Genomic DNA, 19,151 nt, shown 5'->3' with positions numbered 1-19,151 from the left:
GAAACTAAGAGACGAATGAAAACACATTGTTGGTTTTGGTCTTTTCATTGAATTTTTTGACAATATCAAAAGAATTATCCTTTAATTAAAATATTTTCCAGGAGGCATCACACTGTAAATGCAGGCGAGTGTGAACACAAGACAAACTACCAGACAGAAAGTTATAAAATCCCCCTTTTTTTTTAAATTTTTTTTTATTTGGTTGAATTTCATAACAACTCATTTACAGATCGTCCACAGGAAGTGACACGCCCAAACAAATTTAAAAAAAAAATCATCCACCATCATAAAATGACTTCATCATATCTACTCTTGTGTTCAGCTTTAGTATTTTCTTGTCACTCTTAAAAGAAATCCAGCAATTTTTTTTTTGGTAGATTGTCCCACAGGTCAGTTTATCCGTTCAGTGACAAGAGCACAGATACAAAGTCGTCCACCTGCTAACACGGCGTATGCTAACACGTTAGCAGGAACGCCTGAGCCCGCCATTTAAAGCGAACACAGAAATGACTTCAGAGTGTGCGCTCTTGATTTAACACCCAAGATGACCCAACAAGTTGAACTCCAAACCACCATCACGTTTTGTAAAATTTAAATTAAAGTATTTCTATTTGACATAAATTAAAAAAAAAAAAATTAAAAATGTATGTACACTGTTAAAACAGACATTAATCAATAAAACATGTCCATTAACAATAAGGAATTTTGTCAAGATAATTTGCAGTTTTGAGTTATTTACAACAATTTAAAAAATAATAAATAATGTGTCTTCTTTCAGTGCTCAATGGCCTTGAAATGATCTGACAGGATCTGGACAAAAAAAAAAGAAAGATTCCTGAAATGTTGAGGATCAAATAGGTTTCGGCTCCTGATCATAAGAACTTGAGATGAAACGACGACCTTCAAGTTCCTGTGAGAAATACAAGCCGATACGAAGCCCCTTAAAGACGCTAAAATGAAGCGATGGACTTTTTTAATGAGCTGTTTGTAATTCACAAGATGACACGAGGAGCGTAGTTTGCTGGTCCTACATGTAGATCTACATTATTATTATTTTATTGCAGTTCGCTGGGTAATATATCGAAACGTTTCAGCAGCTGAGAGATGAATTCAAATGTGGTTTTGTGTCAGATGCTTTTCAACAGTACATTTAATACACAGACACACTATGGCCTTTATTTATCACGGGAGGAAAAACACAGCAACACCCCTCAGAGGTCACCCTGTCACCAGAAACATTTCATCTATTAAAAAAAAAAAAACACCTACAAGCAACAGCAACAGTACTTCCACACTGGACAACAATTCTCCACATTAACACATCAACTTATTAATTTCAAAATGACTTATGTAAACAATATTAAAAAGGTTTTGCATGAAATTAATGGAGAGCTGACATTGCATGGCAACAAAATGTTGAAAAACTCACGTTTGTAACTTTGTCCTTTGCAAAAAAAAAAAAAAAAAAAAAAAAAAAGTCTGATTTAAAAATACTGCAGGATGGACAGATTTGGCTTCTTTTTTTCCAAAGTGTTGTTAATAAAAGGACTCGATGCAACTTCACATGTGAGAATGTTTCTGTTCATTTGATAATTTGAGAAGACACAAACTCTTTAAATATAAACGCTCCATGCCGGACAGAGTTGACACATTTTGAATTTTGGGTTTCGGAAGGAATTGATAACATGAAATGTCGGGTTGCAGAAACTCTGTTACATGTTTCAGCAGTAAAATGTGTTAATTCTACCAAAGCACCTGTGTGGTAAATTGTTAACTATGAAAATTTGAAAGTTGCACTTAGCTTTGTTATTTTATTCCAACAAAGAGTTACACAACACTGTTCACATGATCTTGACTGTTTGCATAGTGAACAGTTTATTTTCTGATATTCTCTAGTTTGCTTTTTGCTTTTAAGCTCGACACACTAAGGCCGACACCTGACACACACGGCTGTAATTAACTGGGGCAGCTAACTAATTAGATTTCATTAAAAAGGTGAAAACACCCTGTCAACCTTTAAATAGCCCTAAATACACTCAGTGCTCATAAAAAAAAAAATAAAAACCCCTTTTCAGTACCAGAACAGCAGACATGTAGCGTCCCGTACAGACAACAAGGCTTGGTGCATTTTCCTCCCAAGGTCAACAGGTGAATGCTCCCTTCTAACCAGAATGTCAAACCAAAAGTAAAAACCTTCTGTGAACAGTGAAGAGAAAATGAGATGCAAAAAAAAAAACCTGCAAAAAAAAAAAAAAACCTGCAAAAAAAAAAAAAAAGTGCATTTGACACTAGATGAGTAAATTCCTTCGATGTCGTCATGACACCCTGCAGTTAATATAACACAGATCCAGATTCACCGTTTGCACAGACAACAACTGCTTAAAGATTAAAGCCAATCATGTACTTGTACCTGTATGTATATCTGATCATTTATCAACATAATCACAGCTACAAAATACTTCTGCACATGTAGAGGACATTTGTTCTGTAATTACTGTTCCTCAGGAGGCAGGAGAAGGTTTTCTGTCCTGGAAACTTGAGACCGATCAATCGGTGAACGTTGCGATTGTAAAAAGGAGATTTATGGATAAGACGCAGGACTTAATGGATTAGTCCTCCAGTAAAAAACTTGAGTGCCTGAAATTTGCAATAAAGACGGTCGTTTGCTTGCTCAGAGCTGCTTTCAAGGACCTGAAATCAAATTACAACCAGTCGATTCATCAATTAATCGATTAGTCAGTCAAAACAACTATTTTGATAATCAATGAATTGTTAAGTAAAGATACTAAATCTCAAATTTATTTCCTTTATATCCTTGTAAACTGAATATTTTGGGGGTTTAGATTGTTAAAACAAGATATTTGATGATGTCACGCAGGACTCCAGGAAAACAAGATGGACGTTTTATAGAGGAAACAATTGATACATCAAAGACAGCGGAGTACTGGAGCTAGTAGATGCAGTCTTAGTGAATCTGGACCTGAGTTTATCTTCATCAAGTAACTTTTAAAGTTTATGGTTTCTGTAGTTCTGGAAGAAAGAGGTACAATAAAACCTGAACCAAGACTAGAAAAATAAACCATTAAAAAATAGCAACAAACCCGCTTCACAAGGTGCATAGACCCAGATGCATATTATACAAACAGCTTTTAACAAACAGAACTGAGGCTTTAACAGAGCAAAAATGGCGTCTCCAGACACCATCTGCCTGGTTGGCTGGCTACATGAAGCTGTTTGCTTTGGTCTAACAAATAACCGACGGCAACGTAAGACGGAGCACGATAATGTAGATCAGACAAAATATAATGAACATAAAGTCATCGAGTCAAACCTCCAGAGTTTCTTTTCCAGGGTATGGCATCTGTCCGTTTTAGTAGATAGATTATACTGGGGGCTTTATTTTTTTTTTAGCAGTGGGTGACATAGGAGCTGGTACGAGTGTTTGTTTGGATATAGTGTGTTTTTATCCAGAGTCTGCACATCTGCAAATGTAGACAGTCCTTCCATGTTTGTTGGGCTGGGGTCTGTATTTCAGTGCTGTACAGAAGGAGCATGCATCCGGACAAAAATGCATGCACGTTGGGCAGGAGGGGTAAGGGGAAGGAAGGAAGCCTCGACTCTACTCCTGATCCATGCTCTAAAAATCTCAAGCTTCGGGTTTTGGCTCAGACATTTAAAAATCCGAAAACATCCTCTGAATATCAGTCGTGCAGTCACTTCTGCTTCGTTAACGTCTCTTCCGTTGACTCTCCCTCCTCCTCCTCACACACTTCAGATTGTGCGTTCATGTGAGATGTATCAGTGTTCCAAATCACGGTTTCGTCCTCCCTCGCTCGCTCGCTCGCTCTCCCTCTCCGAAAAAATATTCTTTACCACCACAGTCGGAAGGAAGAGTTGAAGAAAGGACCAACAGCAGACGGCTGTAATGGAACATTTAACTAAATGAGATTGTTTGTTAAAACAAGACAGGAGGAAAAAAAAGGAGAGAATAAAAAGCTCCCTCCACAGTCTCATCGTCGTCGTGCTGCTGGCTTCTGATGATGTGTACACGTCACATGTGGCGTCTCGTTTCCATACTGGAGTTATTTTAACACCAAGCCTCGTTGCTCTCCTTTCAGAGAGGCAACTCCAAAAACAAGTGAAAAGCTTAAAAGGGGGGAAAATAGAAAAAAAGCCCTCCTGTTGGTCAGTAACAAAGTCCATAATGGAGGGAGACTGGAAGGGCAGAGAGAAAGATCCAGTCTCGGTCTGGATAGCGAACAAATAACAAGCATCACCATTTCACGATGTCATCTTAAGGTTCGGTGACCTCATGCCTCCAGCTTTCGCTGTTTTTTCACGCCCGGTTTCACATCCTTACTGGTTGGAATGGGTAGTAAGAAGTCCAGGCATGTTGCCCACCCTTGTCCTGGATGACTAACAAGGTCATATCTGGCCCAGACTGAGTAACGTGGCAGGCTGGAAGAAGAGGGGGGGGGTGGGGGCTCAGTAGAGGAGTAAAGCCACAACACATGGCCAGTTTGTTGTGTACTGCAGAGTTCAATGATGGACCAAACGTAGCCTCGTCAGAGCCCAGCGAGAAGATTAATTTGCATGAATAATCCTCCATAACTTGAGTTCCATGGAGGGGGGCTATGAGCCCTCAAGTGCCCACCTTACAGGTGTTGTCCAGTGGGTAGATCAGGTAGGTTGACTGGGTGGGTGGGTGGGTGGGGGGTTGGGGGGTCAGGATCAGGGCCTGGGCTGGCTGGTGGCTTTGGGCTGGTTGATCTCTGGGTCGCTGGCAGCAGTCGGATGTGGCTGGATCATAAAGGGGGCTCGACTGCCTGAAGTATAAAGAAGAGAGTCAAAGTGAGGTAAAGAGTCAACATCGTCTCCCCTTCAGCTACAGCGACCTCTGACCTGCGGCTGCTGGAAGAAACTAGTCCCTAAATACCATGTTTCCAGTAAAACTTCCATTTTTTTATGTACAAATATGATCAAAAATGTTTCATGAAGTTGTATCAATTTCAAACATCTAACTTCTTCTTCTTCTCTCTGCACTTTCACAACGACTCCACTTGTTCTCAGTTTTGTTTGTTTTATCCAAATATAAAATAAGTCACCAACAGTACCTGCGTCCGCTAGTTGAGGCTCGTCCACACTGTCACTTTCCTGTAAGAGGAGAGAACATCACCTACATTAAAATCACATATATGACGCATAACAATACACAAAGCACAACGTTTAATTTCTTTAACAAATCTCCAAATCTCTCTCCAAACTACCACCAATCTGCAGGTTTCAGAGAGCTAAGCTGCTCACTACAATACACATCTTGATTTAAATGCAAAAATTAATTTAATTAAAATTAAAAACTGTAAAAACCTGCATATTTCTGATAAACAGTTTACATTTACATACAGAAGAAGCAACCAGCAAATTAATGTGATTATAACAGGACAACAGGAAGATGAATGTTGACATGCAACACAAAGAAGCTGTTCATTAAATGAATATTTATATAATATACAATTATACTACTGGTTCAACATTACACTATACTACTGTACTCATGTTTCACCTTTAATCTAAAAGGCTTCTTCAGTTCATTGACAGCAAAGCGTTTCCTGTCTGTCACAGCGTGTAGTCAGTTTAATTCAGTGGAATTAATTCAGCCTTCATGCGTATTTTCTGACAGCATTTCAAGCAAACAGTACAGTGACTCAACGTAACACTGACAACAAGCACATGTACAGCACAGAGCGACATGCAGGTGCAAGACGGACACACGATGGACGTGGCAGTAAAATACGCACGGGCGGGTTTTTTTTGTTTGTTTATCGATGAGTGAAGAAGCAGCGATACAACGTACAGCCAGGCAGAGAGGCAGGCAGCTGGCAAAGCAACACCGAGGACGGGAGACGACTTCTCGTACAGACCAACACTGACGACACAAAAACAAACGAGACACGGTGGCTCTTACGAGTCATTTCGACTCTGGTAAGGTCTCTCCGGGGTTTTCTTCCCCCGCTGGACTGGTGGAGGTCGCAGACTGGGGCTCAGGTGGAGGCATGGGCATGGGCAGGGGGATGGGCTGCTGACTTTGGCCTTCTGGGCTTTCTGGACCCAGATTAGATGTGGGCTGGCCTATGATTACTGTGTTACCTGTTGGGTTGGAGCATGAAAACACGAATCCTGCAGCATGAGAGCATGTTAAATCCACCGGGTCGGTTTTTACTGTCAACATCAACTGTCCCACAGATGCTGTTTAAAACTGAATTCACCTTGTAAAGCTACTGTGGTGATAAAGTGTTCTAGTATTTATTTTTAATACAAAAAAGGCCGATAATAAAATCTTATCTCTGCTGTTTCTTGTCTCTCGACTAAAAGATAAGCGAGTTATTTTATTCTGAATTATTTTGTTGGTTTTATTACATTTTTATCTTTTTTGTGTACATTACTCTCAAATTGTTTTCACTGGTTACATTTGTTCTGTCTTATTATCAGCTTGTTGGTCATCAGTAATCTCTATTAAAAAGGTGCAAATAAAGTTTGATTGAACAACGTTGGTGACCAGATTCATCTACACAGAGAGGAAACACACAGATGATTATGAAGACTGTAATAAACTGGAAGGAAACGTATAAAAATATAATCTTACTTTAGATAAAAACACTGAATCAGATCATTTATTCCTCAAAGCAGATCAGTTATTGATGGTTTTTATTGAGATGATAAAACTAAACATTAAATCATAACCAAGAAAAGGAAAAAAGAAAGAATGGGGCTTTAAACTGAGTTCTTCAAGTTGTTGGGACACAAACAGCCTATTTGAATTATTATTATTTTAATTTAATTATTCTCCAAGTAGTGCAACCGAGTTGTTGCACTGAATTATCTGTTAATAATGACACGTTATGTGTTCAGAGAAACTTGTAATATGAAAACCTTTACGTTTATTTACTGGACATGAAAATCTCCAGTAAAAAAAAAAAAAAACAAGAACGGTAGAATGAAACCAACATCAGCCTTCATGTGTCCATCACTGAAACTGAACTAGTGTCTAACAGCTGAGTTCACAGCAGCAGCTTCACACGTCTCTCTTTTTCTTTTCCTCTTCAAGGACTAAAATCTGTATCTTTGTTTGAATTAAAGCAGCTGAAAAAGTAGAGTTCAGACATTTTCACATCACACGTCGTCAGCTCGTCACTGCATGTATCAACAGCTGATCATATTCAGACTGGACTCTGCTGCCTGTTGATCTATGTATGTAAATATTATTCAAATAACAGGAGTCGACTGTCTCCTCGCTGCACAACAACTCATAAGGTGTCAATCACAAAGCAATTAAAATTATGCAATATAGAATAGATCTACATATAAAACAATTTAAAAAACAGACTTAAACCTGCAGGAGACGAATGTTAAATGTACAGAAAGTGGTAACTGATTGTTACTATCATCCATCTGTGAGCAGCGTCTCACCTCCGTCCTGCTCCGCTTTGATCTGAGCCTCCAGGTCTTCAGGGTCCACGTATTGGTAGTTTTCGTCGTCGTCGGGCGGTTTGCATTTCCCACAACAGAAACAACAGCAGCAGCAACAGCAGCAGCAGCTGAACAACGTACAACAAACCACCAGAGCCTGCAGGAAGACAAGAAACACGACCTTTAATGACTCAGGATGTTGTTGTGTGACTGACGACTCTTTTCTACTACAATTAGTCAATCAACGGAAAATTAATCAGCAACTATTTGAATGATCAAGTGATGGTTTTGTTTCCATTTGAAGCGAAACAACAAACATCTGATGCTTCCAACTTCTTAAAATAAAGAGAATCTGCTGCTTAAATTGAATATTTTACACTTTGTTTGTTTGTTGGACAAAACGAGACATTTGATGACATCACTGTGAGCTTCATGATGTTTTATTGAGAAAATAATCAGATTAATCAAACAGACAGAAGCAGCTGAACTGTTCAAACCTTTAACAGTAGGAGGGATTCAAATTATGAGCAGCGAGGATTTTATTTAATCCTGTAAAAACAGATCAGACGTGTTTTTCTCGGGAATATTCAGGATTTATAAACGTGTGTGAACTACATGGAAAAAAGAAAAGACAAAAGGACTTTATAGTTTTAATCTAAAACGGTGATAAAAGTTGCATCTCAGAGTGTTTTTCATCCAGTAATCTGACTCGTACACAAGCAAAACAAACTGTTTTATATCCACTAAAAACTAAACATTAAAGCTCCATGAAGGTTTATTGCAGGTCTCTTGTTCTGCAGACGTTACAGTTGGTGATTGTAAAATAAACTGTGGACATTTCCTGTTTCCTCCAACATTGATCAATAATGTTCTGGTTGTCTATAAAAAAACCTGAAGTGGTTTTATTGCAGCATTCTGATTCTGGGCAACTATCAATTAATCTGCAGATTATCTTCTCAATTAATCGTTTTTTTCTATCAAATGTCAGATAATAGTGAAACGTCTTGTTTTATCTGATCAACTGTTTCAAATCTGCAGATATTCAGTTTATTATCAGTGACACAGAAAAGATTCAAAATCCTCACATTCAAGAAGGTAAAATCAGCTGATTTTGAGCATTTTTGCAAAAAAAATGACTAAAACTTAATCGACTAATCGTTGCAGCTCCACATAAAATATAATCTACACGCAAGAAACCTTTAAAAAAATCAAAACCATAAAAAGCACAAACCTTAAACCACCATTTGGACATGAGGAAGTAATATTTGACGCTTTCCTCTCCGAACTGCTCGGACACGTAAAGGCCCATGGAGCCGTACTCGTCATAGATCTTCCTCTTGGTCTCATCGTTTAAAATCGAGTTGGCGTTGTTAATCTCCTTAAACTTCTCCGCTGCCTCTGGGTTGTCGGGGTTCTTATCCGGGTGATACTTCAGCGCTAGTTTCCTGATGATGAGAGGAGAGAGAGAGAAGCACACAAAGGGTCACATGATGCAAACGTGAAGGAAGGAAGATTTATGTACAAAAAAATGTAAAAAAACATCATTTAATCCTCCTTCAGTGGAAACTCCTGCTGTAACGACAGACTTTATCTTCTTTATCACACTTTATAGATGAATTTATAACTGAAATAAATATCTGATTGACAGAAATCATGTGAGAGATCATGTGATAATAATCTGAATATTTTCATATTTTGGACAAATTGAGCAATTTTAATGACACCTGGACTTTTCGAGGAAATGATGATCAGATTATAACTGAACTAATAAAAGGATTTTATGTTATTTTGAAAAGATGAACAGCAGCATTAAAAACATCATATAGCTGTTATATCAGTTTAGTGAGCAGCAGCTGCTCTGCAGGTGCGCTTGATTTGACTGTAACTGCGCTAACCGGGCGGAGATAAACTGTCTGAATCTGAACCCAAAACGCTGTCGAAACTTTTATTTATAATTTCCATGATCATCGATCAGGAAAGAGGCAGAATAAAAGGTGCATAGAGGCGTGAAGGAGAACGAACAGTTAAAACACCCGAAATAACATCAACTGACAAAACACTGAAAACCCAGAAACACATGAAAGAGCAGCAGGAGAGAACAGACGACTAGAATTAAAATACATTCTCTTTCAAATCAAACATCACAAGATATGAGAGGGAAGTTTTGTTCTTGCGACTGCATTTATTATCTTTTTTTTTGGACTCAAATGCAGCTTTAATCATGTGTCATGTGATTCTACTTCAGTACAATTTACCAGTAAATATTACTGGGACCACTACAGAAAACTGCAGGTGAACATTTAATATCCAGGAATTCACATTATAGACAAACACAGTCCAGACATTTACCAGGTTTAGTCTATTTCATATCAGTGTAAATGTAATGCCTGACTATCTGAGTCACTGAGTTATTGAAAAAGTTTCACTTTAATCAAACACATAAATTAAATAACAACACTACGGCTGCAGATAATGAGAATCTTTGGAAATCAGCGTCTGCTGGAGGAACGTTTCCACCATCTCTGACCACTGATGAGAGGAAATACCTGCTAGTACATTAAACTCATAATAATAATAATAATAATAATAATAATAATAATAATAATAATAATAATAATAATAATAATAATAATTCAGATTGATGTTCAGCCTGTTTACCTGTAAGCTTTCTTGATGTCCTCGGCCGTGGCTCCTTTCTCCAGCCCTAACACCTTGTACACACTCTCCCCAGCCGTGGACATCTTCCTCTGGGGACGGGAGGCGTTCGGTTCAGCCATGGCTCACCTCTGTTCATAGAATAAAATAAAATCAATCACTGAAATATTCACTGAGAGATCAAACTTTGCAAACTATCTGCTGAGAGATCAGACAGACTGTGAGTTGAACAGTTAATCTTAAATACTTTGTTTAAACGTCTCGTCACTGTTTACCGAAGGAGCAGCGTAGTTTATGTAATATTACACCAGTACAGACTGGGACAGGATGTCACAAACATACAGAGTGCTGGATATCAACTCTCATGCTTTGAACCAAAATGAACCAAAAAAACACATCAATCAGCTTGAAATGAAAAGTGAAAAATGAGAGAATCATTTTCATCATAGAAAAAACTGCAGAACTTGTCAGAGAATCATCACGTTTAAGTGTCAAAGTGATGCAGCACCAGTCGTCTGTACATCCATTAATACCACATACTTTTAATGGACCAAACTGTAAACAAATATAAACTTACAACAACGAGGCTGAAGTTACAGCTCACAGCTAACTCAATGAATCTGTTATACTTCCTGTTTACATCCCCATAGCATTATGGGAGCAGTAGTTCCCCCAGAGGAGCATCTTTTTATAATATGAGCGACCAAATCCATTAATAGTAACTTTATTCATGTGGCGCTATCAGTATTTTTTTAATTTATTTTTATTAACATCACTAAAGTATCAGAATCTCTCCATTCATACACAAAAAACTGAATTATCTCAAACTGAACACATGTCCTGTGATTGGAGGTTTGATCCATATCGGCCTCCTCTAATTATGTTGTTGTCATTTTACAGTCGAGTCTATTCAGGCTGCTTCTGTTCCTGTTGTTGTTGTTTTTTCTTTTAAATAAAGTCAGGTCAGGGTTCAGGTCTACAGTAGATTTAGCTGAGACTGTCTGTCATCTATCTACTGTATGAACAACACGCAGCCAATAACTGCATCTCTCTGAGCGCTGGCTGAACTGCGGAGACAAAGAAACAGCTTGTTTAATAATCACGATCCTGCTCGAAAGATGACAACTGACACCGACTTTGATCTCCTCAGAGGAGGAAGAGGAGGAAGAAGAGGAGGAAGAGGAGGAAGAAGAGGAAGAAGAGGAGGACGTGTGGAAACAATACACTTTCAGTCTGTGACGCTGTAGATTTAGAGCCTGCTGCAGGAGCCGTTTACAGCACAAACTGCAGGTTTTGTGCTTCTGCTGCAGAGTTTCTGCACTAAACTTCTCGGTGACACCAGGTTTGAATTGTTTCCTTTATTACTACTGTTTACTAAAAGGAGGCAGCGTGTTACAGTCATGTCCGACAGCCTAGAAAGAGTGATTACATTTACAAAAAGGTATTTGTATTAAAAAGAGGGCCACTGTACAAACACACACACACACACACACACTTACTAAGCCACACAAATAATGCTGTTCGGGTCGTTGACTAAAGAAGATTACATTTTGCTGATCTCGCAGATTACCCGTCCAAGTCCATGTGAGAGAGGGCCAACGTCCTGGTCAGAGTCTGGCTAGACAGTCATACACACACACACACACTTTATACACACACACTCTATGTATATACACACACACACAGATCATAAAACCTGTGGAGTATAACCTGGAGTGTAAACAAAGGGAAACCTACTGTAACGATGTGTCAATATATGATTCAGACTCTGTCAGTTTTGATCCTGAGGAAACAGGAAGTAAAAGCAGAGTGAATTATTATATGTGGCTTAAATAAATCATTTCATAAATAAATAAAACACGCCTCCAATCTAAATGATTTTACTTGCTATATTACAGAGCAGGCAGATTTGTGAAGGATTAAACACTCAGACGGCCTTTGCAATTGTTACAAATCACACTGTGACCCCCGACTAATACTGGACCTGTGTGAATGAGGCTTTTGTTATTTCAGCTCAGCTTTATGGAGCTTTTAGTTATTCCACTATTACAAATTCATCTGCTCTCTTTGACTAAACTCACTCATATTTATACACAGAAATCAGAATATGAGCATCAGTCCAGACTGCAGTTTCCCTCCTTTCAATATAACCTTTGATATACAATATTATAAATAACACTCAAATAATCAGCAATATATATATATATATATATATATATATATACACACAGATTAATCAGCTGTTATTTTCTCTCAATTGTTTGGTCTAATAAAGCTCAGTGTAACATCTCGCCGTGTCTTGTTTTGTCCGACCAATAGTCCAAAATATTTTAATTTACTGTAACAGAAGAACCAGAAATACATCAAATTCTTACATTTGAGAACCTGTAAGCATCTAATATTCAGCATTTTTGCTTTAAGATTACTTAAACAACTACTTGATTATCAAAATAGTTGTCATTCATTGTCGATCGTTGCAGCTTTAAATACAGCCGCTGGGTGCAATTATGAGGCGGGAACCTTACAAGTTGCATCACTGATTTAAAGGAAATCAAAGACTGTAACAACCGCAGCAAGTTTCACAATATTACCGACATTAACTCAGAGATACTCAAACAGAAAATATCATCAGTGCTGCTGCTAGCTTAACTTTCAACATCTCGCTTATCAGATTTCATTTGAAGTCTTAAAAGGACACATATTCTGCACATTTCCAGCTCTATATTTATATTCTGGGACTCTACTATCTTTGTATAATTTACAGTTAAAAACTCCTTATTTATCTTCTACTGGTCCTTTATGCAGCCCCTCAGTTCAGCCTCTGTCTGAAACAGGCCGTTTTAGGTCCTGTCTCTTTAAGGCCCGCCTCCTGATGAGCCCACTCTGTTGTGATTGGTCAGCTTCAGGAAGCTCAGCTCAGGAGGCTACGTAAACAAACTATAGTAGCAGGATTTCACTTTCGTTTCTTGTCCTTTACTCCAGATGGAAACCTGTCTCATACATCCGTACATGTTCAGATTTCAGCAACAAACGCTACAGAACAGACGACCGTTTGTGGGCGTGTGCGAACAATGTGATGTCATCACGAGGAGGAAGTAAAGGTAACATCGCAAACGGGTCATTCAGAGCAGGCTGAAGCCCTGGTTTTTGACTTGCAGGCAGCATTTTTTTTAATACATTCACCTGAAGTTTTGGAGCTTTGACATTATAACAGAATATAAATAACAGCGAATCACAGGAAGCCTGATACGTCTCCTTTAAAGATCAAGCAAAGTGACCACATTCATATCTGCTGCGCCAGTCAGACACACACAATACTGATCTTTGTCCACATCAAAACCATTTAAAAAATGTCTAAACTTAGCTTCCCGTCCCGAGGCTGTCCTTCTCAAAGACACACTTCCACATGCACTGAATGCCGGTCAGACAGCGAACATCCCTCACTCACTCACTTACATCTGTGTTTTAAGTTAATTTTTGCTTCTACTGAGTAAATCCCTGAGCTGAATTCTATCTCCATATGTAGTTTCACTTGGATGTGCTGCTGCATTAGAGCAAAGTGAAAAGGAGCTTTGCTTCTATTGTCTCTCATCCGATTAGTTAAGAGCTTCCTGTTGAGAAAACAAAAATTAAGCTTCACACTGCTTACATGCATTTGTAATTGTAACAGATGGTAACGTACGATGACAACGTCAGTCAGAAAGAGATCAGTGTGTCTCCAGAGAGAGGGAGGGAGAGAGAGAGAGAGAGAGAGAGAGAGAGAGAGAGAGAGAGAGAGAGAGAGAGAGAGAGAGAGAGAGAGAGAGAGAGAGAGAGAGAGAGAGAGAGAGAGAGACAGAGAGACAGAGAGAGCTCACTAAAACTTTAAAATACTCGTTTTACCAAACCAGAGACAAGTGACAACTTACAAAGATTAATATCAACTTACTCTTTAAATCAAACCGTCTACATTTATAAGTACATCCTCATGCAGAGAGCAACTAGCCAATCATATTGCTCACATCAGGGAAATAATGATAGATTATAAATACAGCAGAATCTAAAAAATACCAATTAATGAAACAGTCGGGCTGCGACTAACGACTATTTTCATTACAGATTACTCTATCGATTGTTTTCTCCATTAATTGATTGGTTGATCCATAAAACGTCGGAAAAATGACGATCACTGTTTCCCAAAACCCAATATGACGTCATCAGATGTCTTGTTTTGTCCACAACCCAAAAATATTCACTTTACTGTCACAGTAGACTAAAAAAAAACGGAAAATATTCACATCTGAGAAGCTGGAATCAATCAAAAATGACTCCAAACAATTAATCAATTATCAAAATAGTTGCTGATTAATTAGTTGGCGACGAATCAATTAATCGACTGATCGTTGCAGCTCTGATGGAATCTATGAAATATCAGAAAATAGTCAAAAATCTAAATCACAGTTTAAGGTAAAACAGAAAATCAGCAAATCAACACGTTTGAAAAGCTGAAACAGTGTTTGATATTTCTGCTTGATAAATGACTTAATTGATTATCAAAACTGTTAATTGTTACTTTCTTGATGATCAACTAACCAATTTATACTGTAATTCATAAAAATAATCTATAATATAACTATAAAACGTATTTGAATTAACAAGGTTTTCTGTCAACAATAAAAATGATTGATTTTCTTTTCACTGATCAACCTGTGCAGTTGCTATGGCAACGTGGTTTAAACTACTACTACGACAAAAGGCATGTCAGTGTGCAACAGTAAAAACCCAACACTGGTCTGGATCTTCACTGAAATAAAACAGTTAGGGTTATTTTTCCTGGACGGTGGAAACGCTGCAGGTCCAGATGGCGTTCCTGCTGAAGCCAAGAGAGGAAAATACTTCTCCAAACATGCTGCACGAACCGTCTGCAGTCAGGAAGCAGTTACACACAACATAACAGAGGAGCTTTAGATATTTCTCTGTAGGTAAAAAACTCTCTGTGACCGACTGCCAAACAGGATGATCAAACCGCCACCCTGCAGCTGATACTGGAGCGATCGATAGACGGCCACCACGCCAGGTTTCTATTAGCTTAATTAGCCAACTGCAGTCGTCGTGGTGCAGACTTTAAAAAACCATCCTGTAGACACGTTAAAAAGGAAAAAGCTGAATAAACGAGTGGAGGAACATCACAAATGCTTCGACACAGGTGCACTGCATGATACAATTAAGCAATTAACATCCACTCTGTGGCATGTAGAAAAAAGAGACCCAGTTTAGACCAGTTGAACACTTACGGGAGATTTTGGACCAAAGTGTTGAGTTCAGAGACTCTACAATCAACACCAAGTCACACTGAAGCTGTTCTACTGGTTCAACACCTTCCTAAAGACACTTTATGTTGGTGTTTCTATTAATCTCTCTCCTGTCTTTATATACACATATTCAAATAGCTTTGTTTATCACATGAACAGCATACATTTTATGAAAATTAACCGTAACGTGACACCAGCCTCAGTGCAGTCACTAAAACTAGACACAGACAAAAGACTGTGTGTGTGTTCAGATATCTATCTAACTTTAGCGACTGTTCATCAGGATTATTTTTGCTGAAAGGTTGTCAGCTGAGTGAAAAGGAGCCTGTATGTGTGCATTTACAGGCAGTCAGGTCATATAGTCTTCAAAAAACAGGATCTGGTCTGTAATAACTCATCGTTTCTATGTAAATATTTGCAGCAATAAACGCTGTAGAACATAAAACATGACAGTAAGCTGTAGTCAAATTCACCTGACAGCTCAGTTCCTCGAAGGAGGTGAAAGGAAAAATCTCCAAAATCCAGATTACATGTCATTCACAGGAAAACTGCTTCACCAAAGATCACATGTAGACCCTCCAACACCCACCCAAAGACTCTTAAACCATCAAATCTAAAACGACTGGTTGATTAATCGATTAGTCGGCTGACAGAAAATTAATCAGCAACTATTTTGATGACTGATTAACCACAAGAGTCAAACATTTGCTGCTTTCAGCATCAACAGTTTGAGGATTTGATCTGTTTTAATATCATTGTAAACTGAATATTTTGGGGGTTTTGCTGCTAATTAGACAAACTGACATTTAAAGACATCTTGGACTCTCAGAAATGGACATTTTTCGCTATTTTCACCAAAGTTTTCCAGCTATATTTTAAGGTTGTTTCTACACTGATCAGTTGTTTTATTGACTCCTAGCAGACAGAAATAACACCACGTGTTTTATACTAAATAATACGACTGTGACCTCTGGCACACTTGGCTGACTTTAGGGGAAGAGTTGAAGTGGTTCACTGTTAAAGAGATGCCTATAAAAGATCAAATATAAAACTAAACTCTTATAGACACCTTAATCCTGTATAGTGTCGGTTCCACAAAGCTTTTTTATTTTGCTCAAGACAAAGACGTTTGTCAAAAATCCACCAGAGAGGAAAATCAAGTGAAGATAAAAACTAAGTGAAAATATTCACTCAGATAAGAAGGACATAAACTCTTAAAATAGACTCTTTATAGCTAAAAATAACAATATCTTTCTAAAAGATGTGTAATCACAGCAGCACAGGTCAGACATACAAGTTCTGTTTTAAACGGTTCTGACTGACAGATGTTTGATATTCATTTTGTGATAACTGCATTATAGATGATCTGATTGACAGGACAGTTTCAGGGTATCTTTCTGGTATCTTTAGTTGTCTGTGGTTGTGGACAAAACAAGACATTTTCACCGTTTTATAGACCAAACAATTAAATCGATTATTGGAGGAAATAACCGACAGATCATCTTCAAATCGAATGAAAATATTCGTTAGCTGCAACCCTGGCGCTGAAAAACAAACAAACAAACAAACAAACAAAAAACAAAAACTGGCCCATGTTTGAACCTAATTGCTGACCCCTCACCTGAAGTATTTAAATGGCAGAGTTGGGTCAGATTCCTGAGAGGCTAAACTCAGGGCACGCAAAGTCCATATTTACATAACTGGGTCATGATCCCCTGCAGAGCTGGAAAATTTACTCATACTGAACTGGAGTACAATTTTGAGGTACTTGTACTTTACTTGAGTATTTCCATTTGAGCTACTTGATGAAACCAGTGGTTTCCAAACACAGCAGTGTGTAGTCTGTGAGTATGGAGATACTTTCCACTGATCCCGTGATGATTGACCACACACTAGCTGCCATACTGGAGCCTGATTTTGGTTTTTAGATATTAAACCAAAGCAGAACTTTTTAGACTGATGGCTGTTTGATAAAGTGATGATCCAGCCACATGTCCCTCCAGGGGGTTGGGGGTCGGTGGGGGGGGGGGGGGGGGGGGGGGGTGAAAGAGGCCGCTGCTTCTGCAAACTGCCCGGTGATGGTTGGGTTGAACGCCGCGTGATTGTCGCCTGTTTGTCCTTGTTGGAGCTTTAATCCACCCTAATCTCTCCGCACATGGAGACCTAACTACTCTCTGTTTTACACCTCACCATTCATAAAAAAAAGACAACGTTAGCAGGAACATTTGACCTGTTTCCTTTTAGTCCAAGTGAACACAGCCGGAGTACTACCATAACTCTCTTGACATCTTTAATCATTTATGAGACTGTCACGCTTTGCCCGGTGCTGAGGCTTAGCTGTCGGCTAACTTCACTTCCAGACGACACATGTGACATCTCACCACTTAAAGTATTTAATCTATGGCAACACCTCATAAATATATGCATTAAAATGTAATAGTGGCCCATTACATTAAGCTACCAGCTAGCTAGAAGCAGCCCCGATATCGCAGTAGCATGAGGACAAAGATGCACCAAACCGCATTTAAAATTCAGTCAATTTAATGTTTACTACCTTGTCTGTGCAGCATATGCTTTCTTTAAAAAAATTAAGGTTTTTAAAGTATCAGTAGGAGTAAAATCTGCAATTCGGCGCACATTCAGCTCAACATGCATGAATTTATATCAACATAAACACAAATCCTCACTTGGATCCGTTCACAGTCGTTGGCCGCCTCCGCCCACCAAATTTATATCGCATTACGCTTTAAAAAACACCTTCTATCTTGTTTATCGGCGATTAAGTGAACTTAAAGTGCATCCAAAGGTTTAATACGATGTTTGGAATCATTATATACTTGCTATTTAATTACAATATTCTAGTTTTGTCGAAAAGCAAGTCAACCATAAACTGGCATATTTTTGAGTGGAGTTTGGTGCCTGTGCCTGTGACAGCTATCTACAATTAGCTAAGCTCAAGCTAGTTGGCTAAAAACGGCAAAAAAAAAAATACTTCACCTTGTGCAAACTGAACACTGTATATCGCGCTGTAGTGCTAGCTGGATCATAGAGGCATCCGGTTGAATGTCCTGACTCCCGGTTAACGTTAACGGCTCAGGATCACGGTGATGCTCACCCGGTAAGTTAGCAAGAGAGGTGGTAGCCGCCGGGCCGCCTCTCCGTGTGTGGCCGGCTTTCTCCGCCAGAGGACGGACGCGGTTATTGGCTGAAATGAAGACTGACAGGACGTTGCTCTCAAGGTTTCTTCTTTAACTTCGCCTGTTAAAGGACCAGTGTTTAGGATTTAGTGGCATCCAGCGGTGAGATTGCAGATTACAACCAAATGAACAATCTTCACCCTCCTTTTTCGCGACATGTTTTTCCTAGGATGGCGAAGTCACGACCCGCCCTACTCTGCCTCTGATTGGCTTACCATGACATGCTTACCCTAAACTAACCAATCACACTCCTCATTCCTAAATCCAACCAATCATGTTGGCTGCTGTTGTCACTGTTGTAGCTGCTGGAGGTGGAGCTTGTTTCAACTACTTTATATACAGTTAGCTAGTTTAGTCCAGCGGTTCCCAACCTAGGGGTCGGCCCCCTCCAAAGGGTCAGCAGATAAATCTGAGGGGTCGTGAGATGATTAATGGGAGAGGAAAGAAGAAAAAACAAAGTCCTGATACACAAGTCTGTTTTCAGTTTTTGGACTTTTTCTCTAATCTTTGATTTTTGCTGAAATATTCATCATCATTTGAA

At 38.8% G+C, this 19,151-nt stretch overlaps 1 protein-coding gene across 3 annotated transcripts; it reads right to left on the bottom strand.

The window, feature by feature from the left end:
* Positions 1–1,454: 1,454 nt before the first annotated feature.
* dnajc5ga (DnaJ (Hsp40) homolog, subfamily C, member 5 gamma a) lies at positions 1,455–18,789 on the bottom strand. Of its 3 annotated transcripts, none has more exons than XM_067572597.1 (7): positions 18,529–18,789; positions 10,126–10,253; positions 8,699–8,912; positions 7,468–7,624; positions 5,966–6,147; positions 5,115–5,154; positions 1,455–4,826 (listed from the first exon to the last, which is right to left on the bottom strand). In XM_067572597.1, the coding sequence occupies exons 2-5, from the start codon at positions 10,242–10,244 to the stop codon at positions 5,969–5,971; spliced, it is 669 nt and encodes a 222-aa protein (XP_067428698.1). In that variant the 5' UTR covers positions 10,245–10,253; positions 18,529–18,789; the 3' UTR covers positions 1,455–4,826; positions 5,115–5,154; positions 5,966–5,968. The 3 variants fall into 3 exon arrangements, with proteins under 3 accessions (XP_067428698.1, XP_067428697.1, XP_067428699.1); XM_067572596.1 differs by having other exon boundaries at positions 18,411–18,788; XM_067572598.1 differs by lacking the exon at positions 5,966–6,147 and having other exon boundaries at positions 18,411–18,788.
* Positions 18,790–19,151: the final 362 nt, after the last annotated feature.

Source organism: Thunnus thynnus, chromosome 18 (assembly GCF_963924715.1).
Source record: "Thunnus thynnus chromosome 18, fThuThy2.1, whole genome shotgun sequence".
In the NCBI taxonomy this organism is placed as follows: Eukaryota; Metazoa; Chordata; class Actinopteri; order Scombriformes; family Scombridae; genus Thunnus; species Thunnus thynnus.
This window is presented reverse-complemented; position numbering and strand designations above follow the sequence as displayed.

Excerpts from the sequence above, each read along its gene's own strand:
- dnajc5ga (XM_067572597.1), bottom strand. The coding sequence starts at position 10,244 with ATGGCTGAACCGAACGCCTCCCGTCCCCAGAGGAAGATGTCCACGGCT. Across the intron at positions 8,913-10,125 it reads GACATCAAGAAAGCTTACAG|GAAACTAGCGCTGAAGTATC; the intron begins GTAAACAGGCTG and ends TCTCATCATCAG. Across the intron at positions 7,625-8,698 it reads TGTCCAAATGGTGGTTTAAG|GCTCTGGTGGTTTGTTGTAC; the intron begins GTTTGTGCTTTT and ends GTCTTCCTGCAG.